The 27,697-nt window shown below is 38.3% G+C and overlaps 1 protein-coding gene across 1 annotated transcript; it reads right to left on the bottom strand.

Moving 5' to 3' along the window:
- Positions 1 to 960: 960 nt before the first annotated feature.
- Positions 961 to 24,951, bottom strand: LOC104612638 (RNA polymerase sigma factor sigB-like). Its single transcript, XM_010280139.3, has 7 exons — positions 24,657 to 24,951; positions 22,881 to 23,062; positions 7,404 to 7,985; positions 2,192 to 2,422; positions 1,862 to 2,002; positions 1,489 to 1,689; positions 961 to 1,389 (listed from the first exon to the last, which is right to left on the bottom strand). Exons 1-7 carry the CDS (start codon positions 24,754 to 24,756, stop codon positions 1,108 to 1,110), a joined length of 1,719 nt encoding a protein of 572 aa, XP_010278441.1. The 5' UTR covers positions 24,757 to 24,951; the 3' UTR covers positions 961 to 1,107.
- Positions 24,952 to 27,697: the final 2,746 nt, after the last annotated feature.

Here is a 27,697-nt window from a genome sequence, read left to right as displayed (position 1 = left end):
ATTTTGTATTATTTTCTTTGTATTTACACTGTATATATTTGTATTTATAATCTTTCCAAACTGAGCCTAAATGAAAATGTTAAATGATTAGTTATTAATTTGCAAGGTATCATGTACATAATTTCTATCAAAATAATTTGCTTTCTTTATCAAGAAAACATATTAAAATAAAGTGAAGAAGCTAAGCCTACCTCAACCCGACCTTGAAAAGAATAAATAAATAAGAATAATAATGGGTTAGAATTAGGGTTTGGACTAGGGTTGACCTTAACCCAACCTAACCCAGCCCCAATTCACACCCCTAGTTGGATCCATTTAAGTAGACTTTGAAAGTTAGCACTTAGCAGGTCTGAGTAGTAAGTAGCCTTGTAGAAGATGGTTATTGGTTTTATTTCTCTAATTAAAATATATCAATTCCAAATTTTATTTCTTTAAACCAGTGTTTTCAACCCACTATTGACTCAACTAATTGAACCATTCAAACTATCACTTTATCATGATTCTAGGTTCAATTCTACTAAAACCAAGAATTGGTTAGAAACTGTTGACATGATCAAAAACCATCCAACCCAATTTATTAAACCATTGGCCCATACAACCTGGTGACCAGGTTGCGAGTTGCAAATTAAATATGTATGCAAACTTCCAGAAGTTATAACATTGCACTCCAACATCCAATTGAGATGATCTTTTTTTCATGGTATTTTCACAAAAAAAAAAAACTTTTTTGCCTCAAATTACAAATTTTAACATTTTTTCAAATAAAAAATTAAAAATTGAACTAAAAGCATAAAATAATAAGCATAGAATTATCTATATATATATATATATATATATTAAAATGATTACATGGCATGATCTAACTCTAACCCATTTGACCCAAATGACCAAACCGGTGACCCGAAGGCAAAAATGGTTTGGCCTCCAGGTCGGTTTTCAAAACATTGCTACTGATTCCCATGAATCTGAATAAATTGAATGTACATATTGCGAAGGAAATTGAAAGGAAATGTTTTCCGTGGGGCAAAAGAAAAAGAAAAAGAAACAGAAAACGACAGGAAAGAAAAGAAATATAGACAACCCCTTAAAGCATCTTATTCTGCGGGGTTAAGAAATCAAATATTGCTGTAAATTTTTTGTTCTCTTCTTATTCTTCAGCTTCCTAAAGGCACAGGATTCTATCTGCCTGATTCTTTCTCTACTCACACCCATCAACTCACCAATCTCTTGCAGGGTCTTCATTCTTCCATCCTCCAGCCCGAATCGCCACCTAATTACTTGTTTTTCCCTTGGGTTAAGACTGTCTAACACCTTCTCCAGGTCTTGTTTCATGAATTTCTTCATTAGCAATTCTTCAGTCGTTTCTGCATCTGGATCTGCAATCACTTCCTGATAATAGAGAGAAGTCTCCCATTAATAATCAAAAGAGGAATCTCTTATGAAGAAAAATATATAAACAAAAACGAAAAGACCAAAAAAGGGACATACAGAAGGTTTTAGGTTCTGGTTGATCCCAATTTTCTGGTCAAGAGATCTTGGAGCTTTAGGGGTAAGAAGCACAGCTGTGAGCCTCTTCATCGACAACCCCGTTGCCTCAGCAACTTCTTCATTATCAGGATGTCTTCCATTCTCACTATAAAGTTGTTTCCTAGCCTCCCTTACTCGATACGTTGCCTCAACCATGTGAAACTGTTCCAAGGATATTCAAAAATATGATTGGAGAATATAATGTAGCAGAAAATATCAAAAATGCAGTCACAATTTAATAATTGTAAAAAGTGGCACCCAAAATCTTTTTAGTTTTTTTTTTGCACCAAAAAAGGAACAATCTAATTTTGTTTTTAAAATGTTGAAGACTTACTGGTAAGCGAATTGTCCTGGACTGGTCTGAAAGAGACTTCCTAACTGCCTGTTTAATCCACCAGTGTGCATAGGTTGAGAATTTAAAACCCTTTGAAGCATCGAACTTCTCTGCACCCCTTACAAGTCCTCGACATCCTTCCTGTGAAAGGTTTAATATCCAAAAGGGTTGAAGCAAATGAACTGGGGGTTGTAAACTTGTAGAACATGTTTTACTACAATTTAATTATTACTATAATATCCAGATATGGCAAGGATATGGCTAGACAGTGTCAGGCAGATTTCAGGAATCTAGGTGGCACCATGTAGAAGTATAAAAGGGGATGAGTACCTGAACAAGATCCTGAAGGTTCATTCCAGCTCCCTGATAATTTTTTGCAATAGAAATAACAAGTCGTATGTTGCTTTTGATCATTTTGTCTTTGCAAAGAATGCCATAGTTGAGGCGCTTCCTCAATGTCTTCTGGTCAATTCCAGCAGCAGCTGCCCATTGAGCAAAAGTGGGTTGACCTCCGTATCGTTCTGCAAGCTCTTCATAAAGCTTTTCTAGCTTCAATAAGTCCTATACGATATAAATCACAGAAGACATTATTAGCCAGACAAGTGTGGAAATTGAAAAAAAAAAAAAAGAAACTCCACAGTTCACATAAATATAAAAATTTCTCGTAAAAAAATCAAAAGCATTTTCTAGCCACCATGCCACTGGAATAGATCTGATTCAAAGTAGGGCAATAACTAAACATTTCCTCTCTCCCGAATCAGAGGACTGAAAATTAGAAAACAGAGCACCTCTCATTGAGACGAAATTTTAAACTACATCACCAACAACATTACTAATTTAGTAGCTTTAAAAGAAGCCAGAACTGCCATTGAATGTGTACCACCAAGGAGAACTTTAAGAAGAAAATATGACATTGGATAAATGTAACATTGAACAAGTAAACTATTTTAAGAAGACAAGAAAATGAATTCTAGATGGTGCAATAATGACAGCATAAAGCAACAGAAGTTAAATTTCACAATATTTTGCCTTTTTATTCTACAGCCTTTGACAGGCCATAACGAAAGTCCCTTGGAGACTTGGAATGACCACCAGTGCCTTCCAAACATAAAAAAGGGCCATTACCAATGATGATCCTGACTACCTGGGATCATTGGAGTAGGGCCTAGGCTGGACACTGTTAGGGATCAATGCACATCCTTGAAGACTTAATCTAGAAGGAAGAACACCTCAGGTCACACAGGTCAATGGTTCAACCACCTGCATTGACAGGATGTTGACCAAGCCAACAGTTTTTACAATATATATTAGAGGTTGATCTGGACTGTGATTGTGACCAGATCACTGGTCCAACCAGCCAGGTCAATGATAGGTTGAAAGCACTAATATGAATAATTTGTACAAAGTGCAAAATTGAACATGAAATTCTTATTATCTATAAAAAAGGAATAGTATTTTGGATTTCTTCTTTTCTCTGTCTTTCTGTATCATTTGTATTTGATGGCAAAGGACATTCTTGAGAGTTGAGAAACATCGAAGGCTAGTTCACACCACCTGTGCATCTAAAACCAATTCTACTAGATGAGCATATTGTCATTAAGGCATATTTAAAATGGTACTTTGCATTTCTCTTCCAGAAATTAGCAATATATCTATGGTACATTGAATGCTTTAAATCCAATCCAGTTTTCTGTCCAGGTGATGGACCATTAAATGACGAGGAAGACTCACTGTGGCACCACCACTGTTGCTGTACTCTAACTTACTCTCAACAAGTATATTATTTTTTTAAATTTTAATTGTTCATTTTTCAATGATGGTCATAAAAGTCATATGTTGTATATATATTTTGCATTTTCTTTTTTATTATATAAGTTGTGCAGAATTGTATTTTTTAAGATTTTAAGATTTTCACCTGGTTAACAGACGGTCATTGGTCTTTTTTTTCTTTTTTAGAGAGAAAGTAAGGTATGAATTTATTGAGGAAACTAAAAACAGCATAACAAGCTGCTATACAGAAAAGGGGGGATGCACAGCCAATGCCCATACGACCCTAAACCCCCACCCTCTGTTTTATAAAAATATTATCATATACAAAAAAGGAATTGAGATTTCTCTCCCTACATAGTTTGTTCATAGACAGCCAGGAAAACAATTTCCCCAAGATTTTCTGAAAAACTGAGTCTACCAAGCTGCTTTGGCTTTTGAACATTCTTGAGTTTCTCTCTTGCCAGGCGCACCAAAAAACTGCTGCAGGAGTGATATTCCATGTGACCTTCCCCCTCTTGGTTAGACCCGCTACACTCCAGCTCTGTAAGAAGTCCACCACTGATTCTGGATTGCAGGTTTGCACCTCAAACACTTCCCAAATCCTTGACCAAATCTCGTGGGCAAAGTCAGTGTAGCATCAAGTATTCGAGTGGTTAACTGATTCGGCATGCCCATCGCACAACACACAATTATTGGACTCCAAAGGCATGCTCCTCCTAGTTAAGTTATCCCCGGTTAGAATTCTGTTGAGGTAGGTGGTTCACACAAAGAAGGCTACCCTTGATGGCACATTTTTGCACCAAATGTTGTTTGCTGGACAGCTGGAATGGCCTACTCCTCTGACCTGGACATGTGATTATAGAAAGATTTGACTGTAAAACTTCCAGATTTATCCCCTTTCCACAGCCTTCTATCAATGCTCCCAATCTCCACCTGAGTGCTATATAATTTGTGAAGCATTTCCACCATTGCCTCCACCTCCCAGTCATTTACGTTTCTTCTGAAACGAGGAGTCCAGATTACATTCCCTTTCTGCACCTGTAAGTGGTCTGTCACCCAAGCTTCTTTGTCTATTGCCAACTCATACAGGGCAGGGAAAGACTCTTTCAGTGGTCTACCTTCACACCAGGAGTCTCTCCAGAATTTCACCCGATGGCCATCACCAATTTTCAATTTTGAAGCAGATACCCTTCATAAAAGGGTCAAAAGCTTTCCTTATGCCTTTCCACACAAAGCACCCATACGTCTGATTGGGCACCCCCGGCTCCCATCCCGTGTGGCTTTGTCCATACTTCACAATTAGCACCCTTCTCCACAAACCTTCTTGGCTCTCACCGAACCTCAAAAGCCACTTTCCCAGCAAAGCTGTATTCATATCCTTCACTCTCCGAACGCCTAAACCCGCTTGGAGTTTAGGTTTGCACACCTTTTTCCAATTAACCAAATTATATTTCTTCTCACCCTTCCATCATTCCCATAAAAAATCTCTCATTTTCTTTTCAATTACATTAGCCATTCCAGCTGGAATTGAGTATAAAGAAAGAAAGAAGATAGGAATGGACGATAGAACACTCTTCAATAAAGTGACTTCCCCTCCAAAAGAAAGGTATTTAGCATTTAACAGGTTTGAGGTTAGATTGCTAATTGCATCCAGACCAAAACAGTAATGAGTGTGTCTTGGACCCCCCACCTGCTGGTTTCTTAAAACTAAACTTTGATGGGAGTAGTAGAGGGAATCCTGGACAATCAGGAATTGGGGGTGTGTTTAGGGATGAGAATGGGTTTGTTTCAGCCCTGTTCTCAGGCCCAATTGAAGTGGGTGACTCACTCAGAGCCGAGATCTATGCAGTTATAGAAGGAGTCCAGAGAGCTAAGGAGAAGAACATAAGAAAACTCATAATTGAATGGGACTCGGAGGTGGTGGTAGGGTGGCTAAATAAAGACAACAGTGGATTATGGAATTACAGCAATGAGAGGAGGAAATTTAGGTGGCTGGTTCAAGAGATGGAAGTCAAGATCAGCTGGGTGAAAAGATCAGCTAACTCTTTTGCTGATGGGTTAGCTAAACAAGGGGTGGAGAGGGAGTCAATGTTTTGGGCACAGGTGTAACCTTTTTATTTTTCTGTTCTTGGGGGCTCAAGCTTCAGATGGAAGATAAGAAAGTTTATCTTCCCCTTTGTAATTATTTCTGTTATTAATTAATGAAATGTGTTATTGATAAAAATAAAATAAAAAAAAAAACAGGTTTCAGGTTAGACCTACCTGTATTTTCTCCAGGGTGACAGGTTGAATGGTCTGACTGTTCGGGTCAACAATAAACCACTGACCTCTACATGCTTAACATACTGGTGTTGGACATGATATATACCCAATTCGACCTGTACTTGTCTCTCCCCAACAAACTACTCGCTTTACAACCGTGCCCAGAACAAAGTTTCCCTCTCCACTCCTTTCTTGGCTAAGCCATCTGCCATAGGGTTAGCATAACGCTTTACCCATTGAACCTTCACTTCCATGTCTTTTGTTATCCATTTAAATTTCTTTTTAGACTGCTATAGATCCACTTCCTCTGGTCATCACATTGCAACCAACTCACCACCAGTTTTTAAACTCCTTCCACAATTAATTTTCTAATGTTCAACAGTCTTACTCTTTGTATTCCTTCCATCACAGCCAGCACCTCTGCTCTAAGAGAGACAGAGAATCTCCTTCACCAACTGGTCCTGAATAAAGAGCCATTACATTACCTAAAATCTCTGAATACACCTCTTATGCCTGAAGGTCCTGGATTACCCATACTGCTTCCATCAAAATTGAGTTTCACGAATCCCCTGTGCAGTGGACTCCAGGTTGGATTAGTTATTAACCTACTGGATTACCCATACTGCTTCCATAAGTGCTTATGCACACTTAGCCAAGAACATAGAATTCCTTTGTCTAAGTGTGAACTAATTTGGTAAAAAATAAGTCTTGATACCTTGTTCTAACTTAGATTTAAAACTCTATACAAAATATTATATCTCCACTCAACAATACCTTGTTCCAATTATATGGGGTCAGCTACATGAATCATATTTCTTCATTCTGCTTTGTTCGGTGCTATATACGCATATTATATGTAATACCTACATCTGTAACACCATTTAGGGTCTTAGGATAGAATTAATCTCTGTTTCCCATATTTGTGTGCATCTGTATTCATTTATCGGTAACATAATATTGACAATGTACTTGCACAAAAATTCCGAAGATAGTTTTTACAGAAAATAACTATAAAATCGAAGTTCATATAGAAACTTGATGAGTAGTTGTTTCTTGAAATACTACTTTCAAGCAAATTATCTAGGCCAAACTGATAGTGAAGACAAAACCATCATCATATTACACTTAATAAAACAAAATAGAACAGATATTAGTGATTTTGACACATACTCTCTTAATATCACTTGCATATCCTTTAGGCTGTGTTTAGCTTGAAAGAAAAGGTTTGTACAGGTTTCCCTAGCTTTTCTTTCAAACCAAACACAGCCTTAATGTGAAAGCTCTGAAATCTGCCAATTCAACTGCCGATATACTTATCAGGCATGCAGTAATGAGTTAGATGTTTTACTGTTCTTTAACAGTATAGGAAACGTTAACTTGCATATGTTATGGGGAGCCCATACTTTAGACTCCTGCTGTACCTATTTTTCCCTTCATCCAGTCTTTCCATAACATTAATTAATAAACTTCAAATTTAATAATTAGAAAATATCTTCAGGAAAGATTATACCTGTATTCCTTCTGAGAACTCCAGCTCTTCAGTAGCTGTTAGAAGCCTGGAAGTGCTAGTAGTCCCTCTCAAATAACGCAAGGGGTCAGAATAGTCTACATCCTGTAAAGCAGAACGTTTTTTCCTGCTTGAAGATCCAGACTTCACAGCAACGACATTTGCAGCAACCTTTTCTGCCGCCCTTGCTCTTCTGGCTCGTCTTTCTGTTTGACGTCCTGATCTCACAGCTATGCTTTTTGAAAGCTGCATTTGTAAGAGTTTGAGTTCCTCATCTGTTGGATCCAAATAGTCAGAGTCTTCCTTTGGTCTTGATTCTGCTCCTAAAGAATGGTGCACCATGTCAACTTGTTCTATTTCATTAAGTTGAGCCGTCTCATGCCAGTAAGTATCCAACTCAGATGGAATATCTGGAGGCCACTTATCTGATTTTGAAGAAGGGTTAGTACTGACCATGAGGGCTGCATCCTTAGCAATCTCAACTGCTGCTTTTGCTAAAGCAACTGCTTCGACTGCAGCAGCAGCAATCAAGGCCTCATCACCTGTAATAAGTGGTTCTGTGGCCAAAGTTGCTTCGAATTTTGCCTGCATGTAGATAAACAGAACCAAATATTTGAAAATATTATCGTGGAGAAGATATTGATATTTTTAGTTTTCATAATGTAGTAAACATAAGAGTCCCTCACTAACAGCTCGAAAGATAAGTTTGCTATTAATCTTCACTAACCAACAAAAACTTTTGAAACTATGCCAACCAGATGATCCAAATATAACTCGTCATGAAACTTCAACCAAAACTGCATCAATTATATTCAAAACCGAGATATTGTTTGGATGGATAAACTTTTAGGACACCATGAATGGAAAGATGTTAGAGGTAATTTAATAACCTTAGCTATTGGGATGTATAACTCCATGGCCCACTGTCAAACTTGTGGACTTTGGCTTGTTGCAAAGGTTTCCTCTAGTCTAAACAGTCCCTACTATATTTTGGTTGAGATCTTGTTCTTGACCAGACAAAAAAAAAATCCCATTACCCAATATTGGTCCTGGTTATTTGGGGTCTTGGGAGGTGTGGACCTTTTTCTTTTGGTTGAAGAAATGGTGGACCTAACCTTTGTCATTTTTTACCACTCTCTAAAAATTAATGACAAAACTAAGGTTGATTAGGTTACTATAAGCTTCCCCTTTATTTATGATGAAAATTTATCCTGAACATAGCTACCAAGCTAAGCGCCTACACAACAAGGACTCAAAGGGGACCAAGGCATGGGAACTCCTGGCAGTGCTTTAAAACCCAGCCCAGAGGTTGAACTGTTTTCCTTCTGGGTCAATGGGTCAATGGTTCAGCCATCTAAGGGGTCAACCCATGATGTCATCAATATAAAAATTCAAAAAAACAAAATAATACAAAAACTTTGTTGACTGAGTCAATGGTTTTTGTAACATAGCAGATTAGAGGTTGACCCAAACCAGGATTGTCAACAGGTCACCAGTTATGAGCAAGGTCAACAAGTTGAAAATACTGCTCCTCGCTGTTCTGCAATGTGGCAAATACCTTGATTTCTAGAAGCACTGCCAGGTTGGATGCATAGGCAAGAAAAAATTAAATGCAGGTGCCTTATTGTAACATCAGTACAAGACCCTATTAACATATTATTACATTATCAGAAAACATACACCTTTACTGCAGATTAACATTCATTAAAAACAGAAGTAGCATTCAACAGGTACTGCTTAGGGATCAGGGGAGGAAGGAGTATGATTAATGCGTTCAACATCAAGTACATGCCTCCCAACCCCCTTCTTCCATGTGTCAAAAACAGGGTTTCCTTTTTTTTTTTCTTTTTCATTGTCCTCCATGCTTTCTTTTTTTCTTTTTGATTGGTTACAGGTAAACAATTTATTGATTATTGTTCTTGTGACTGAGAACTTCAATTCTAAAGAGAAGAAAGGAAATACATCAATGAGTGGAACAGACAGGACTATAATAAGGTATAAACAAAATTGGAACAGGACTGATTCCCATAAAAGAATATGTACATCAAGTGCAAGGACCTCAAGATATGGGCTAGCTTTTGCTGCCTAACTTTTTCCTTCTTTCTAAATACAAGCTGTTGTCTTGTAAGTATCCCCAGAACATATGAACCCTATTTACCCCTTGTTTAGCCATATCAGTCACAAAAATTTATGCTGATCTTTTAATGCATTAATAAGTGATTAGCAACTCCTTTTCCAGCTGCCATGTTTCTCTTGTAGCATCAACCACAAAAATTTGCTGATCTGGTGAAGTTTTTCAACCATCCACTTCCACCTTGAGATCCCCCCTCCACCGCTAGACTTCTAAAGTTAACTACTCAACCTCAGTTCCCATGATACTATGGACATTTCAGCCCTTCTAGAGTTTCCAACACCTGTAGGGCCTTAGTAAATGGCTAATGTTGAACCTTGACTATTTCGAAAGACTCCACCAATTGGGATGCAAGTCAGGTACCAAATTTGAGGAATTCACACAGCATCAGGCCCAGGCTGTCAGACCGAGCCCATTCAAATTTTTAAGAAGTCCTCAGCCCAAGCCTGCCCAGGTTGCACCTATACCCCCTTCCAATGCCTAATAATCCCAGATTACGGATGCCAGTATGCTACGCACCCTTTAAAGTTCAATTTAACCTGGTTATGGATTGGACTCCAATGCATCAAGAGAGAAGATCTAGCTGTGGATAAGTAATGCCAAGTGCTACAATCCCCTAAAAGTATCATCAGTGGAGAACAGGCAAAATCCTCTAGTGTTTTAATCCAATGTGCCACTATTTAGATACTTTCCATGATGGCATTCTTTTGGTCATTGCAAAACATTAAATATTCTAGCATTCCTCTCTTCCTGTACTGCTCACAACCCCGTTGCCCTTGGACATCTCCACATTATTTTCTCTCTTCCTTCATTATTTCTCTTCACCATATGGGGTCAGCTACATTAACAGTGGACATGGCATTAAATAGAACGAATTGGCAAAACAGGATTCATGTAGCCAACTCCATATAGTTGGGATAAAGCATGGATGATAATGATATGGGGTTAGCTACATGAATCCTGTTTTGCCAGTCCATTCTGTACAGTGCCATATCCATTGTTTATTATGAGCATCTAATTCATTTCTTACTACTTCAAACCATGCACTTTTTCAGTCTGGCCCTAGCTCTTCCATCCCCTTCAACTTGTAACAGATCACTTTTTATGGATGTTATAGATGGTCCTCCTTGGCCATGTGAAAGATGAGGACAAAGAGGCCTTGTACGTCAGCCGGTTGGTATCTCCTGCACACAAAAGGAGAACCATTCCCTAGTACATGAAACGAGCGATAGAAGATTAGTAGTGATAGTTTCTCAACTTACATAACAAAGAAAAAATGTTGGGGAAAAACAACAGAAAGGCTTTCTCTTTTGTAAGGTCTCTCATGTATTAATTTTCAAATGGAATACCTCCCAACAAAAAGCCCTTATTTTAGGTAGATAAAACTTAAAAAAATAAAAAAAAATACATAAATGAGCCAAATTATGTAAGAGTCCAAGTTCTGCCATCAGGTTTAATGTAATCCAAGAAGTCCCTTTCAAGGATTTCTGACCAGTACAAAATCTCTGGAGTTTCAAAGACCCTAAAGCTAAAATCCCAAGTAAGAAAGCATGAGATAGGTTCAGCTCTTGGGTGGATATTGAAAAAATGGCTGGAAAGCCAACTCTCAAGGCAGAACCCTGACAACAAATGTCTTCCTAGAATTTAGCCTTATTTCCAGAACAGGCATCATACCTGACAAAAATCAATAATATAGCTTTCCAAGGTGAAGTTAAAGCAGAACATGATAATCCTACATCTCATCCATTAATCGATGCCTCATGAATGTTAACACATTTTGTTTTTTTTTTTTTTATCAGCAACACAGAAAATTCAATTAATTAGACAACAAGAAGTTGTGGTGGACAAGCATTCAACTTAGACCACAAACCCAAAAACAATCCCTTAAGTTACATAACAGCCAAAGGGTAACCCAACAGAAACATTCTACTGGCTAGAATATAGCCCAAAACATAGATTGTCTTTGAACTCCTTGCTTAGCTAAACCATCAGCCATATTGTTTGCTGATCTTCTAGCCCATCTTATTTGAACCACTATGTCTTTAGAAGCCTGTTTGAAGCGCCTGAAATCATTCCTTTACTGCCAAATTATTCCTCCACCTTTCCTCAGCCAGTTTACATGTTAAACATTTTGTTTTATCAGTAACAAAATGCCCCATCAATCCTGCATCTCCATTAACCAATGCTCCATGAATTTTGTATCTCATCCTTTCACAGACCACCTCACAAATAAAGGAGGCTTTGGAAGGAACAAAGGAGGGCCAAAGCCCTTCAACCGGGAAGGGGAAGGTCATGGAACCAGCAACTAATCTATGGTACAAGGAATTGGTCATAAAAGTGCCCAAGGAGGCAAGTGACCAAATTCTTCTATTGGGGAGGGAAGAGGATAAGAAGACATCATTCAGAGAACTCAAAAGGGAGGAGACTTCATTTGCTTCAATATCATTGAGAACTCTTCAAAACTGAAAGTTAAAGGATAGACCTTGACTTCCTCTAGAGAATATCAAAAAAATCTAGGCATCCCTATCTTGAACAATCCAAAAGTGACTAGGGTAAACAAGACAAAAAGGTTGGGCACCACACCATACGTCTACAAAATTTTATTCGGTTACTGTCACCTACACTGAACCTCAAGAAAGAAAAGAACAAGGAGAAAGTTTGGACAATACCTTTCCAAGGATGTGCCAAGGAAAATTTATTCAAAGACAATCTCTACCATTGATATTCCTTATTTGCTTCTGATTGAACCTCAAGAAAAATTTATTCACCTACATTGAACCTCAAGAAAGAAAAGAACAAGGAGAAGGTTTGGACAATACCTTTCCAAGGATGTGCCAAGGAAAATTTATTCAAAGACAATCTCTACCATTGATTATCCTTGTTTGCTTCTGATTGAACCTCAAGAAAAATTTATTCACCTACATTGAACCTCAAGAAAGAAAAGAACAAGGAGAAGGTTTGGACAATACCTTTCCAAGGATGTGCCAAGGAAAATTTATTCAAAGACAATCTCTACCATTGATATTCCTTATTTGCTTCTGATTATTGAGGCCCAAAGCTTGTCTTGTTCTAGGGAGGAGCATCAAAATTATTTGCCAAGAAGAGCCAATTTTCTTTCCAAAATATGACCAAGGCCCAACCCACCCACCGCCTTAGGCTTAAAACTGTCTTCCAACTTATCAGATGCTCCCTTTTGCCACCACCTCTATCCCATAAAAAGTCCCTCTAAAGCTTCTCAATGCAGTTTCTCACTTTAAATGCAGCTTTAAAAATAGAGATAGTACATAGAAAGGTTAGAGAGAGAGAAACTCTAAATCTCTAATAAGGGTTAGCGTTAGCCTTCCCCTCCTTTAGAGAGAAAGCGCTTCCACTGATCCGACCTTCTTTCACACCTCAATAACCGGATTCCAAAAACTAATGGATTCCAAATTCCCACCCAAAGGCATGCTAAGATGCTTTATTGGCCAATTATCCAACTAACAACCCAACACTTCAAATCCATCAACTGATTTTGGAAGAGATGAATACCCAGAAGACTGCTTTAAGCCAAATTAGACTTCCACCCAATCACTACTTCGAGCCGGACCCATTCAAATTTTGACAAAAACCCAACCCAAGCCCGCACAAGTTGCACCCCTAGTGCCATCCACATACTGAAAACGAGAAATGGTAGTATTTTCTCTACCCACCACAAAACCTGGAATTATGTTTTGGTTGGAAACTCTCTAGAAAAGCATCAAGAAAGTCGGTTATCAAAACAAAAAGCAGAGGGGAAAGAGGACAACCTTGCTGGATTCCTCTTGAAGCCTTGGAGAAACCATGGGGAATTACATTGAAAAGAACTAAGAACCAAGAAGATTTGATGTACCCTTTCATCCATTTAATCCACATGTATCTCAAATCCTTTCAGTTTAGGATTTGCCACAGATAATTTTAGTCAACTCTATCATAACCTTTTTGTTTGCCGAACTGAACCTGTCAAGTGAGCAGAGAAGAAGAAGAGGAAGAAGAAGAGGAGAAAGGAAGAAATGTTCGAATGGGCACTGTTCATCAGCCGGCCCTGTTCACTTATATAATAACAGTACATAAAGTTACATAAAAGGACCAGGATGCCCCTGATTAGTGATGGGACACCCAGTCAAATAAGACACTAAATAAAAATAGGCCCATTAACTAAAGACTTAATACCCAACCCAGACAAAAGGATAACAAAATATCAGCCGAACCAACACTCCCCCTCAAGCTAAGCATGGATGTCAATCATGTTTAGCTTGCCAAGTAAGTCCAAGAATTTCACTGTGGTTAGCCCTTTAGTTAAGACATCTGCAATCTGCATCTCTGAGGGAGTGTAAGGAATGCAGAGTTCTCCTGAGACTATTCTTTCTCTAACAAAGTGACGGTCTATCTCAATATGTTTTGTTCTATCATGTTGCACTGGGTTATTTGCAATGTTGATGACAGCCTTGTTGTCACAGTACAACTTGAGAGGACACTCAATCTTCACTCCTAGTTCACCAAGAAGAATCTTAAGCCACAACAGTTCCGCAACACCATGAGCCATAGCCCGATATTTAGCCTCTGCGCTAGACCTAGAAACCACATTCTGTTTTTTACTTCTCCATGTAACTAAATTTCCTCCAACAAAGGTGCAGTATCCTGAAGTCAACTTTCTGTCACCCACAGAACCAGCCCAATCTGCATCGGTATATCCTTCAACTTCAATTTTATTGTTTTTTTCTGAACATAATCCCTTTCCCAGGGCAAGACTTCAAATATCTGAGAATCCTTTCTACAGCTTTCATGTGAGGAATTTTTGGATTGTTCATGAATTGACCGATAACATGAACAGCATAAGCAATGTCAGGACAAGTGAGGGACAGGTAAATTAACTTCCCCACTAGCTTTTGGTATCTTTCCTTATCAGGGTAGTCCTCTCCTACCGACTCCTGTAGACCATGGTTTTGTTCTATTGGAGTATCTGTTGGCCTACACCCCAACATGCCTGTCTCTTGTAGAAGGTCAATGATGTATTTCCATTGACATATATAGATGCCCTCTTTGGATTGTGCATGAACTGACTGACAACATGAACAGCATAAGCAATGTCGGGACGAGTGAGGGACAGGTAAATTAACTTCCCCGCTAGCTTTTGGTATCTTTCCTTATCAGGGTAGTCCTCTCCTACCGACTCCTGTAGACCATGGTTTGGTTCTATTGGAGTATCTGTTGGCCTACACCCCAACATGCCTGTCTCTTGTAGAAGGTCAAGGATGTATTTCCGTTGACATATATAGATGCCCTCTTTGGATCTAGCAACTTCAATCCCTAGAAAGTATCTCAGTTGACCCAGGTCTTTGATTTCAAATTCAGCAGCTAGGACCTCCTTCATCCTTTTAATCTCTTCCTTATCATCCCCAGTAATTACCATATCATCTACATGGATGATAAGAGCTATAAGTTTCCCATTTCTCTTCCTTATGAATAGGGTATGAAATGCCCCGCTTTGAGTATAACCACCCTTCTTCATGGCTCCACATAGCTTCTCAAACCAAGCTCGAGGGGACTGTTTAAGGCCATATAGTGTTTTTCTCAGTCTACACACTTTCCTGCCAAATTCATAACCTGGTGGAGGATCCATGAATACCTCCTCATGTAGATCACCATTTAAAAAGGCATTCTTCACATCCAGCTGATGAAGCTCCCATGAGAAATTTGCAGCTAATGATAGTAGAACTCTGATAGTGTTGAGTTTTGCTACCGGAGCAAATGTTTCTTTGTAGTCAATTCCTTCCTTTTGAGTAAATCCCTTTGCTACGAGTCTACCCTTGTATCTTTCAATAGACCCATCCTCCCTATGCTTCACAGTGAACACCCACTTGCATCCAACAATGCCTTTCCCTTCTAGTAAATCTACTAATTCCCAAATCCCTGCTTTCATTAAGGCCTTCATTTCTTCATTCATAGCATCTTTCCACTTTGGGTCAGACACTGCCTCTGAGTACCTAGTAGGAACATGCATAGAAGAGAGAGCAGACACAGAAGAACAATAACGAGGGGACAAATGTGAGTAAGACACAAAATCAGCAATGGGGTGTCTGATAGTACAAGAACGGGTAGACTTACGAAGGGCAATCGGAAGATCCAAGTCAGAAGAATTGATAGGATTACCTTGAGTTACTGAGACAGGTTGATCCGAGTCCAATTGGTTGTTGTCATGAGTTGGGAGGACTCTTCTTCCTTCTATTGTAGGTGATTCTGATATCTTTCTGCTGCCTGCTGAAGTCTTTAGTAACATTTGCAACATCACTAGTAGTAGTCGGGCCAATGGGAGCCTCACTAGATTCACCTAGGATACTACAACTAGGAGGATCAAGAGGAGAGGATGGAAGATCCGAGGCAGAGAGGGGCACAAAGAAGGAGGGAATAGAATGATCAGCAGGAGGGTCCTCTTCCATCCCACTAGTCTCCCCATGAAGAGGATCCGGGGAAGACTGAAAGTAGGATTGAGACTCAAAGAACACCACATCTTTTGTGACATATTTTTTCTTGGTGACTGGATCGTAACACTTGTATCCCTTCTGAGTAGGAGGGTACCCCAAGAAAATTCCCTTCGTAGCTCGAGGATCCAATTTGGTCTTCTTCGGATCCTTGACATGTATGAAACATACACACCCAAAGACCCTCGGTGGAAGAGAAAAAACAGGAAGGTGAGGGCAAAGAACAGAAAATGGAGTCTTCATCCCCAAGACCTTAGATGGCATTCGGTTTATCAAATATGATGCAGTAAGGATTGCTGGAGACCAATAGGCTTTTGGAACCTTGTGCTGAAATAGTAAAGCTCGTGCAGTCTCCAATAAGTGTTTATTCTTGCGCTCAGCAACCCCATTCTGTTCGGGGGTACTAGCACAAGATGACTGATGGATCATTCCCGCATCCTCCATAAACAAGTTTAAGGACCTTTCGAAATATTCAGCAACATTATCTGACCTAAATTGCTTGATTTTCTTGCCAAATTGTGTTTCAATCATTTTGCAAAATGCCTTGGTTACCCGCGACACTTCATCTCATGTCTTTAATAAGTAGATCCATGTGCATTGAAAATAGTGATCAATAAAACTGATAAAGTATCGATAGCCATCAATAGAAACAATGGGAGAAGGACCCCAAACATCAGAGTGGACTAAGTCAAAAGGTGCTTGAATTTCATTACTAAAAGTTGAATACACAGTTCTACACTGTTTTGATAATTGACAGACTTCACAGACTAACTTTTGACTTGAAACACCTTGGAACAATTCCGAAAAAAACATTTCCAATGACGAAAACTGTAAATGACTTAGCCTAGCACGCCACAGGTGTAGCTTAGTTAATGACTCCACATTAGATTGACCACTAGTAGTAGATGTTTGTAGGATCGAACTGATGTCTGCATCAAGGTAGTAGAGGCCTCCATGCTCAAGACCGCTCCCAATCGTTCTCTTCGTCAAACTGTCCTGAAAAACACAATGAGTAGGAAAAAAGGTTATGCTACAGTTCAAGTTCTTGGTAAGTTTTGAAACAGATAAAAGGTTTGAAGAGAGATTGGGAACATGCAAGACAGATTTGAGTGAGAGGTCCTTGCTTAGGTCAACCACTCCTTTCCCAGATATGGTAGAGGGGGAACCATCAGCAACCTTCATCTTGTCTTGGCCAAACATTAAATGATAGGAAGAAAATAAAAAAGACATGTGAGTCATGTGGTCAGTCGCACCGGAATCAATAATCCAAGAGGTTGGATCAATGGAACTAGTTGCACTAAAGGCGGAGACAATACCTAATCTGACAAGGGAGGTGGAAGCAAGGGAATTTGTCCTTAGGCGGGCCAATGCCCGGCTAAGTACCTCTACCTCATCAGCTGTGAAATCCATAGACCCGTGTCCTTGGGAACTAGTAGTTTGTCCCATGGAAGAGGAAGCAACTGTGGATGAGTGTTTGGAACCTCCATCACTATGACTTGCTGCCAGGTTCCCACTTGCAGATTGGCCCTTCTGGTGCTTCTTATCTTTCCTCAATGCAGTTGGTTTCAGATGAGGATAGAGAACCCAACAAGTCTCTTTCACATGCTCTTCTCCCCCACAGTGAGTACACTTCAGGTGTCTCTTGTCAGAGAACTTGTTCCCCCTTTGATTTGTAGAAATTAGGGTTGAATGTTCTATAGATTGTTCAGCTAGTTTAGTCTAAGCATCAGCTTGCATCTCTTTTCTTCTCACCTCTTCATTTCTCACAAGGTAGTAGACATGATGTAAGTCGGGCATCTCATCTCTTCCCAGAATTTGGGACCTTATGTTCTCATATATTGGATCTAGGCCAGCCAAAAATTTGAATGCTCTACCCTCTTCAACTTGTTTGTCATGTTTCTCATTGTCTCTGGCATTCTCCTAGTCAATGATGAGGTGGTGATCCAGCTCTTCCCATAGTCCTTCTAACGTAGCAAAGTATGTTGCAACACTCATATCTCCTTGCCTCAAGGCAGCAATATCTTGATTCAGTCTATAGATTCGGACATTATTTTTTTTCTACCCATAGGTCTTAGACACCTTTTCCCATATCTTGGCAGCTGTGGAGAAGTGTTGAACGGTCCTAGCTACCCTTGGAGTCATTGAAGCAAGTAGCCAGGACATGACTGTAGCATTCTCTCTTCTCCAAATAGCATATTCAGCACTCCCTATTTCGGGTTCTTTCTTCTGCCCGTCCAAGTAGCCGGTAAGATCCCGGGATGTGATAAAGAGCATGGCTGAAACAGACCATTCCCTAAAGTTGTATTCGTCTAGCAACACATTTGTTATCTGTAGGCTGTGCAGATTTGGGTTCTCCAAATTAGGAGACCTCCCACTAGCCTTAACATCTCTAGAGGACACTTCCCCGGATACGGAAGACATCTTCTCCGACTTGCAAGAGTACCAAAAACTGTCACACAAGTTATATGAAACCACTTCAGACTTACGGAGCTTGCAGCACTGTAAACTCAGACCGGAGGGTCCATATCAGGGCTGAAAACCAAGTTCCACTCTGCTGTACTGCTCTAACTACTGCTGTTGCAAGCTGCCACCAAACTGCTGAAGCACCGAACTGAAACCCTTCTGCTGTGTTTAGCCACTGTTGCCGCAGCCTGGACCTTGCTGTTGTGGCTTCTACCACGCGCTAACCACTGCTATCGCAGGCTGAACCCTCACCCACGAACTGTTCTAGGACTGCTGAGATCAGTCCTCTCTTCCAGATCTGTTCTACACAGATCTCACTTAGCCGAATGGCTACAACTTGCTGTGTGTCTCTTAGGGCATCAGCTACTGGGACTAACTCCCCTTGGGCCCTACAACCAAGGGAAACCCTAGATATAGGTTCTGTTGGGTTCTACGACCAGACCTAGGGTTTCTTTGCAGTACCAAGATAGAGAGAAAGGTGAGAGAGAGAGAGAGAGGTGTGAGGCAGCTGCTGTAACCAGGCGAGTTTTAGTGCTCTGATACCATGTTTGCCGAACTGAACCTGTCAAGTGAGCAGAGAAGAAGAAGAGGAGAAAGGAAGAAATGTTCGAATGGGCACTGTTCACTTATATAATAACAGTACATAAAGTTACATAAAAGGACCAGGATGCCCCTGATTAGTGATGGGACACCCAGTCAAATAAGACACTAAATAAAAATAGGCCCAGTAACTAAGGCCCAGTAACTAAAGACTTAATACCCAACCCAGACAAGAGGATAACAAAATATCAGCCGAACCAACACTTTTCAAGATCAATTTTGGAAACCACTACGGTCATGTCTTACCATTTTCTCTCCTCAACCTTATTTGCAATCAAAACACTTAATTATTTGTCTTCCACCAACAAAGGCACTTAAAGATTTAGCTACTATATCCCTTAAAACTCCTTTAAGCCTATTTGCTGACACTTAGGCAATGATGTTATAGAGGCTTCCGAGCATACTGATTGCTTTTTTTATAAGTAAACAAAGAAATTATTAAGCAGAAAAGGTTGCTTAGCTAGACAATTTGTCATTCCATATCCGATCTTCTTTCCCATTTAATTCTCAAAGTCAAATAACTGTAAGTCATTTAAATCTCTTTAAGTCCCCCCCCCCCCGCAGCAGGTGTAGGACCTACAAAAAATTTCAAATGGGTGTACAGAAGAAAAAGATGGAGAGGTAACAAGCCAACTGTCCCTGACCATAGGGGGATAACTATGCCTGCCCAGCCTCCGGCTTCCACTATGTTGAAGGATCATCAGGAAGACAAGAGGAGCAACAGTTCTGATTCTACTGTGGTCCAGCCGCAGCAGAATCCTGAGTTACTTGAAGAAGAATCTAGTGGCATGACATTACAGAATTTAGTTGATAGAGAAGTCACGACTGGGAAAATTTGGGCCTGTTTTTCTGGGAAGGTGATGAATTTGCTAGGAAAGCTTTCGAGGAATTTGAAAGAAGAAGAAAGTAAGAGAAAGATAAAAACAAAGCTGTCTCACAAAGAAAAGGGGCATGGGGCGAGGATTGTTCAATCCAAGAAGATTTGCTTACAGATGAAGACTGAAGCAGGATTCAGGAAAGGGAGATGCGATTTGCTTAGTATCAGGCTTGTGTCTCTTGTTTTTGGGGTTGGTTGGGTTTGCACTTTCATTTTTCCTTTGGGTGTTTGGTCATGTTTCACTGATGTAAGTTGTGTTCGTATTGGATCTTATTGGGCCTCTTGAGTGGGTTTTCAGATGGTTGGTTATTTCTTATCACCTTCTGCTGTTCTTTTTATTTTTAATGAACTTTCTTTTTACCCTTCAAAAAAGTCCCCCCCAGCCCGTCCCCATAAACCCAAATTTGCTGCCTCCGGGTTCTTTAATCAGTGTGTTACCAACTTTGAGTCCCTTGAAGTCAATGACCAATTATCAATATTCACCTGTCTTGCCAATTCAGCCCATTGAAGTGTAGCTAAAAGTTCAGCTCTAGCTGAGTTCCCCTACCCTAGATGAGTTCTTCACATTATTTTGCCTTTTTTCCAAGGAGGTGAGAAAAGGAGCACATTATGCCACAACTTACGCATCTGGAACCTCCATAACCACTTCCAAAGAAGAGCTGAACTTCTCTTTACAAGGTTGACCAACCCCAGCCCACCTCCCTCCTTTCTTTTGCATACAATTTTCCATTTAGTTAATGCTCCCTCTTCAAGCCCTCGTCACCTTTCCAATATTGACAGAGAAAACAAGAATTCTAAATGTCAACACATAATATCCATAAAATTATAGCTACAGTTGAATGTATTAGGGTAATTGTACCTCTCAGTGAGATGTAATTTCTCTTCCAAGTCGCTAATTTTTTAAAGAATATATCTGGAATAGGATTCCAAAAACTAATCGATCTTAGTCTTCCTCCTAGAGGGAGACCTAGGTATCTCATTGGCCACTATGTCACTAAACACTCCAAATACTAATGTACCTTCATAACTCCTCTCCCATGTTTATATCAACAATACAGCTCTTATTTAGATGGTTTTCAGAGTAACTCACCCATATGGAGTTCACACCATTTCATGTGCATTGCAATGTAAAAAACCTTTCCTGATGCAGATTACTACATTGTTTATGATATGAAGGTTGTTTGCTAACCATTGATGCATCAAATGGTTAAGTTCCAAGTGAACATGATCATCTCCGGGATCTGTTTTGTCACAAGTGGTTGCAAGGCCAGTCACCTAGGTAGTAGGCACCTACACAACAAGGTGCATGGCTACTACTTGGGCTCAGATTACTACCATGAAAATCATGTCTCTAAGTTTAAGTTAGTTTTCAGGATTATACATCTTTTAAATGCCATGTTTACATTTTAGAGGATATGATGCTTTAGCTTGATAAAGAAGTTTCCTTTCAACTTTCAATTCCATCAAAAGCTTGGAATTGCTTGGACCAGAATATGTAAGAGTTTTCTCAGTAGATGGAAATTTTAGCTGCATATTTGGTCAAACTCTGTCTGGGTTCCATCTAAAAGGCTTGCCCTCAATCAAGTGCATTGTTCATTAAAAAATAGCCAACTGCTATTTCTAATTGGTTTTAACCAGAAAATATGCTACTACATATGATTAGAATGCATAACAGCTGATGGTATGCATAACAGCTGAAACTTGTGTACCAACTAGTGTCATGGTTAAAGTTCCTTCAAATTAATTTCTTGCAGGTACTGACCCAGTAATAGCCAATTCCAGTCACTCCCTCTCTCCTTTATATTTTTCTTTTCTTTTCTTTTCTTTTCCTTTTTTTTTTGTGTGTGTGGGGGGGACTGTTGGGTGGATAAGAATTTTTTTTGCTCTCAGTGGATGGATCAGAAGTTTTTAGAGTCACTCTCAGGCACCTGATTTTGGAGATGAGTGCTTTTGCACTTCCATGTGCTAATATGCCTCCTTAGGGAGTGGAATGCAAGGAACTTTTTTTTTATCAGAAACATAAAAACATAATTTTATTAATAATGGGAAACAACAGAATTAACAAGAAGGTGAGAAAATGCAAGGAACTCTTTTACCCCCACCCCACCCCCCTTTCTTGAATACTTATTCTATTCATTACCGACAAAAAAGAAGACAAAAGTTTAATGTAGAAGTTAGGGAGTGGAACGCAAGGAACTCTTTTTTTATCAGAAACACAAAAACAGAATTCTATTAATAATGGGAAACAACAGAATTAACAAGAAGGTGAGAAAATGCAAGGAACTCTTTTACCCCCCCCCCTTCTTGAATACTTATTCTATTCATTACCAACAAAAAAAAAATGAAAGATAAAAGTTTAATGTAGAAGTTAGGGAGTGGAATGCAAGGAATTTTTTTTTTATCAGAAACACAAAAACAGAATTTTATTAATAATGGGAAACAACAGAATTAACAAGAAGTTATGAGAAAATGCAAGGAATTCTTTTATCTCCCCCCCCCCCCCTTTCTTGAATACTTATTCTATTCATTACCAACAAAAAAAAGACAAAAGATTTATCAAAAAAAAAAAAACAAAGACAAAAGTTTAATGTAGAAGCTAATAGATGCAAATAATACCAAAAAATTAAAACTTCTAATTGCTTATACTAAATTATTAAGACAATTCAGCTACAAATGTTAGCCTAACAATCCAAGATGTCTATAGTCAAATATCACAGACCACAAAGAGGAGTGTGCCGTGTTGCAATCTTAGGAATTAGGCCACAAGAATTCGCTTGTTTTCAGTTTAGGATAGCAATGAATCCATAGAAAGCATATAGGTAAGATATGTCATCTTGGAATGGAAATATAGGGCCTCCTCAATAAAATTTTAGAACTTTTTCCTTTGGCGTCTGAAATAAATTAAATCTGACCTTTGTGGGTGGATCAATAGCCCCAATATAAGTCAAGGGTCTGTCAGCTGGTACTGAAATTAAATGAGCTTCTAAAGAAGGCATTCTCAGCTTTTCATCATCAACCACTGTAGTTGTCATAGTTGCTGTTGTTGTGGAGAGGATACACTGTGTCCGGAAGCAAAGAAGATCTCTAGCCTTCACTGCACATTTAAAGCAACCAAGACTGAAAAACAATTTCAATCTGATCTAATAAAATTTCATTAATCAATGGTTCTTCCAAATTGACATGCTGGTAAGAAGATATCATCATGGTTCATTTTAATAAAACAGAAAAGGATAGATGCTTCTGTTTTCACTTCAGACATAACCATCAAGTAATGAACAAGAAAGGAAAAAATCATCTAGTTAAATTCCAGAATCATGATTACATATGTGCTAATCATTCTGAATATTTAAATAGAATTGCATAATACATTCTAGGACATGGATTGCAAGGACAAGGCATCACAATATAACAATTTTTACCTGAGAGTGGACAAGCAGGTTAAATTAAGATTTCCGATGAAAGCAAGGTTCGAATTTTTTATATAATACACCCTTTATTGGGTGTATCATATTGTATCGGCAAGTCCCCAATATACTAAATAAAGGGGTTTGGGGGTTTTGACCACTTTCAGGGTGTAGGCAAGCCTAATACCAACCCCCTGTAAATTTTTGGGGGGAAAACTCAAAAAAAAGTAATGTGCCTTCCATACACCTGATATGCAAGTTCTTGGGTATCAGGTGTATCGATACATTGAACCTTGGATAGAAGTATTTCTACAGAATAATGGGAAAAAGATCATATTGTCATCGTCGTCACCATCATCATCTAAGCCTTATTCCAGGCCCCAGCTATATGGGGATGGCTACATGCACTAAATACCATTTCTTACTACTTCAACATATGTCCATTTTGGTTTGCCCCTAGCTGTTACGATCCATTTGTCCCATATTGGTAGTATGGGATGCTAATGTGAGGTATCCCACATTGGTAGTAATGGGATGTTGTTGTGGGGTATATATGTGCTTGGGTTCCCTCCCTCTAACAACTATCTTTTAAGGGTGAGTTCTCCTAAGGCACATAACACTAGCTCTTCCCTCTTCCAGCCCCTTCAACTTGCAAACAGATCACTTTCTACTTACAGATGCTGTCAATGGTCTTATATGCACGTACCAAACCATCTTATTCTACTTTCTCTCATTTTATCACCTATTGCTGCTATTTCTAGGTTCCTTCAAATGACTTCATTTCTGACCCTATTCTTTGTAGTTCTTCCACTCATCTATCTCATCTCATGGAAAACATCAAATCCAATAACAGAGTATCCAAAATAACCATATAACTTATACCTGTTAATTTATGCATCAAACACATAGACAAGCATTTCTTCATTTACATACCATAAACAAATTTTGAAAAGGGGACTGCCAATTCCAGAATGCACCTCGATAAATCATATAGGTTAAATTTCAAAAATAAGAAAACCTCAAGAAAAAACGAAATTAAAGCTATCTTACAGTAGTCATAAGAAATATTCCTTCAACATTATAGTTTCTTCAAATCTTTGAAAAGAAAGATAGCAGAAAACAAAGTGACAGAATAGTCCCATTACTCCAAATCCAAATATTTTCTTCTTCTACGCATTATTGTGGAAAGAAACTAAAGTTATATTACAACAACAATACGAGAATTCAAATAGGGAAGAAAAAATAAAATGAATGACAAAGAAGAAAATTAAAGACCTAACTTACACTGGCTATTGTTGCTGTAGTGGTGTTGATGTTGGTGAGTTTTGAAGTGGATAGAGAGGGTGTCTGGTGAGCACTTGAACTGTGGCAACAGACACGCCATTTTCTGTTTGCGAATCTTCTAAAGTTCTCTGGATACATGCATAGATGGATAGGTTGAAGGAACTACAGCAGTATGAAGAGAGAAAGGAAGACGGTCACAGTGTGGGAATTCCAGAAGATATGAAAGAAGAAGCGACTGTGAGCAAGAGCTTCAGAAAGCGCTTAAGGAGAGAAAGAAAAGTTGTGATATATGGATAAGGAGTCAGAAGGCTTAAGGAGGATAGAGGGACAGAAAAACTGACCGAGACCGACTCTCAGTAAAAAACCCAAACACCGAACCACTCAAAAATGTCAAACCCTCCCGATGAAGTTTCACTGCAGCTTTTCGGGTAGGCTTAATATAGACTCCATGATCCGTTGATCCAGGTCGTCAGTTGTGCAAAACCTATAAATGTGATATGAATCAAACGGTAAGATTAGTTACTTGTTGACGGTCTGTTATTGGTGGTTGCGATGGCTTCCTCTTGTTTTACTATTTGCATAATGGACAAAAGTTTTTGGGACCCGCATTTTATGGGTGATCTCATTGAAATAGGATTTACTAGTCACAATACCGTGCTCACACCGTTCACACATCACTTGCAGCCTTTCATCGAGAATATCTCTAAAAGAAAGCAGACAAATACAAGTAAATAGATATTCTCAATATACAGTTATAAAAGATTGAAAATAGTATGAATAGGGTCTTGTGAACACTGAATCCGATCTCGATTCTCGATCGCATTAGATCTTCACAGCGCGACTCTACATGCTTTTACAGTAGATTCCAACTCTGTATTGCATTACAAGAAGATGTTTTCAATACGACTCTGGATCTCTTGTCTATAAGAACTCCACTCACGTTTACCCACAACATACCTCCATACATTGGGAACATCTCTTTATGCATAATATATGTAGGAGGATGAATTGTTCCTCATGTGTGATTGTAATGTTATATGGGTAGACATGGGCAGAGTTCTTGCAAGCAGGAGATCCGAATTCTATATGTGCTGAGATTTGTTGTGGGACACTGTGAGATGGTGAACTGTGGGAAGGAAAAATAGTTGGATATGGCAAAGCGTGTATTGTTAATGGATCGCATCAAATGCAGAAATGGGGAAGGCCTAAAATCAACCCGAACCAAGCCTTTAAAGTTTTATGATGTATAAGTAGACCTATTTTGTTCATGGGTCGGGTTGTGCTTCGCCTCTTGATGAATAGAATACATTCAAGTCCAAGCTTGAGCCCAATCTAACCATCAGTCCTAAATCTTAAGTCCGAGCCTCGCCTTCCTATAAAGCCATGGGCAAAAATATTTTTTCACTCAATAAAAATAAATAAATAAATTATTTATATCAAATGACCTTAAAACCCAAATATGTTGAAATGCTTGAAAAAAAAACGAAGAGGAACAAAGAAAAATATACTATATATATATTTTTATTATATAAAATATTATTGGGTTCAGGCTAGGTTTTTTGAGAAAGCATGAGCTCGGCCCCCAAAAAATAAAGCCTAGTCTTTCGGGCCCAACAACAAGCATACAGGCCTAAAATAATGTCCAGGCCCAATAAATAATAGGCTTCGCGCTACATGGCCCATGAACAAGTCTACTTAAGTGGTAAGACCTAGAATCAACTCTACCATTTTAATCGGGCTCACCAGATTTGGCCCAAAGACAAGGAGGTGTTTGTGTGGTGGCATTGCGTTGTTGTTTTGTTTTTAGTTTATGAAAATTGGTGATAATTGTATATTGATACATCATATATGAGTGTCATTTTAATTATAAAAATGTTTTAGGTAGAAAAGCCTTTCCCATAGAAATTTGCAAGTCCAAGAGGACCAAAACACATCAGCAACGCAACACTATAGTATTTTGAAATATGGTACCTCTTTGTTGTGAGGGCAAGAAATGTAATCTGAATATTATTATTAAATTCATTCAATTTCTTTTCATTAAGTCTCACATTTAAGGTATTAACTCATATTCTCTCTCGTTGAATTATATATTCAAGGTATTTTTGTTTCTCATCACTAAATTCTACTAATTATATCAATACATAATAATTGAATAATATAAAAATATATATTTTTAAAATCAACTCGAAAACAAAACCGTATTTTCATTTAGGTGGTGGTAAGAAGTTTAACCATTTTGGGTCAAATGGGCCAACCCATGATGCCATAATTAAACAATAAAAATTCAGAAATATATAAAAATACAAAAATATAAAATATAAAGAAAATATATACAAAATTTGGGCACATATATGATAAATAAAAATCGGCCCAAAAACAAAATCTTATTTTCGTTTAGGTGGTAGTAAGAAGTTTAACCATTTTGGGTCAAATGGGCAAACACATGATGCCATATTTAAACAATAAAAACTCAAAAATAAATAAAATACAAAAATATAAAATATATAGAAAATTTTGGGTACATATATGACAAATAAAAAAAATGTTCTTATTAATGATGGAGATGGAATATAAAATTTTAAAACAACTAGAAATGAAACCATTTTTTGGTTATCTCTCCTAAAGTCCCATATATAAGGTATTAACTCCCATTCTCTCATTAAATCTTATATTTAAGGAAAATTTGTTTCTCATTATAAATTTGTGCTAATTAAATCTACAGAATTAATTTTAATAGTATAATCTTAATATTTTGAAAAATAATTAACCCAAAAAACCGTTTTTTTCTACCTTGTGGTGGGTAAGCAATTCAACCATTTAGGTCAAATGGGTTAACTAATGGTACCATAATTAAATACTAAAATTAAAAAATAGAAGCAGATAAAGTATAAAAACACAAGAAAATAAAAAAAAAGAATTGGGCATATCTCTAATATTATATATACATTGTACTAAACAAAAAAAAGTATGATATGTAATTGTGTTATTGTAATATATATATACAATTACATGTACAAATATATATAATTATATATATATAT

This window comes from Nelumbo nucifera, chromosome 8 (assembly GCF_055504915.1).
Source record: "Nelumbo nucifera cultivar China Antique chromosome 8, China Antique-T2T, whole genome shotgun sequence".
In the NCBI taxonomy this organism is placed as follows: domain Eukaryota; kingdom Viridiplantae; phylum Streptophyta; class Magnoliopsida; order Proteales; family Nelumbonaceae; genus Nelumbo; species Nelumbo nucifera.
Note: the sequence above shows the minus strand (reverse complement) of the source record. Positions and strands in the feature narration are given on the sequence as shown.

What these genes read in the sequence shown, in the direction of transcription:
- LOC104612638 (XM_010280139.3), bottom strand. Translation starts at nt 24,756, where the DNA reads ATGGCGTGTCTGTTGCCACAGTTCAAGTGCTCACCAGACACCCTCTCT. An exon ending in CTATTGATCCACCCACAAAG is followed by an intron (nt 7,986 to 22,880) that starts GTCAGATTTAAT and finishes ATCTACATGCAG; the next exon opens with GCAAAATTCGAAGCAACTTT. An exon ending in ACCTTCAGGATCTTGTTCAG is followed by an intron (nt 2,003 to 2,191) that starts GTACTCATCCCC and finishes AACCTTTCACAG; the next exon opens with GAAGGATGTCGAGGACTTGT.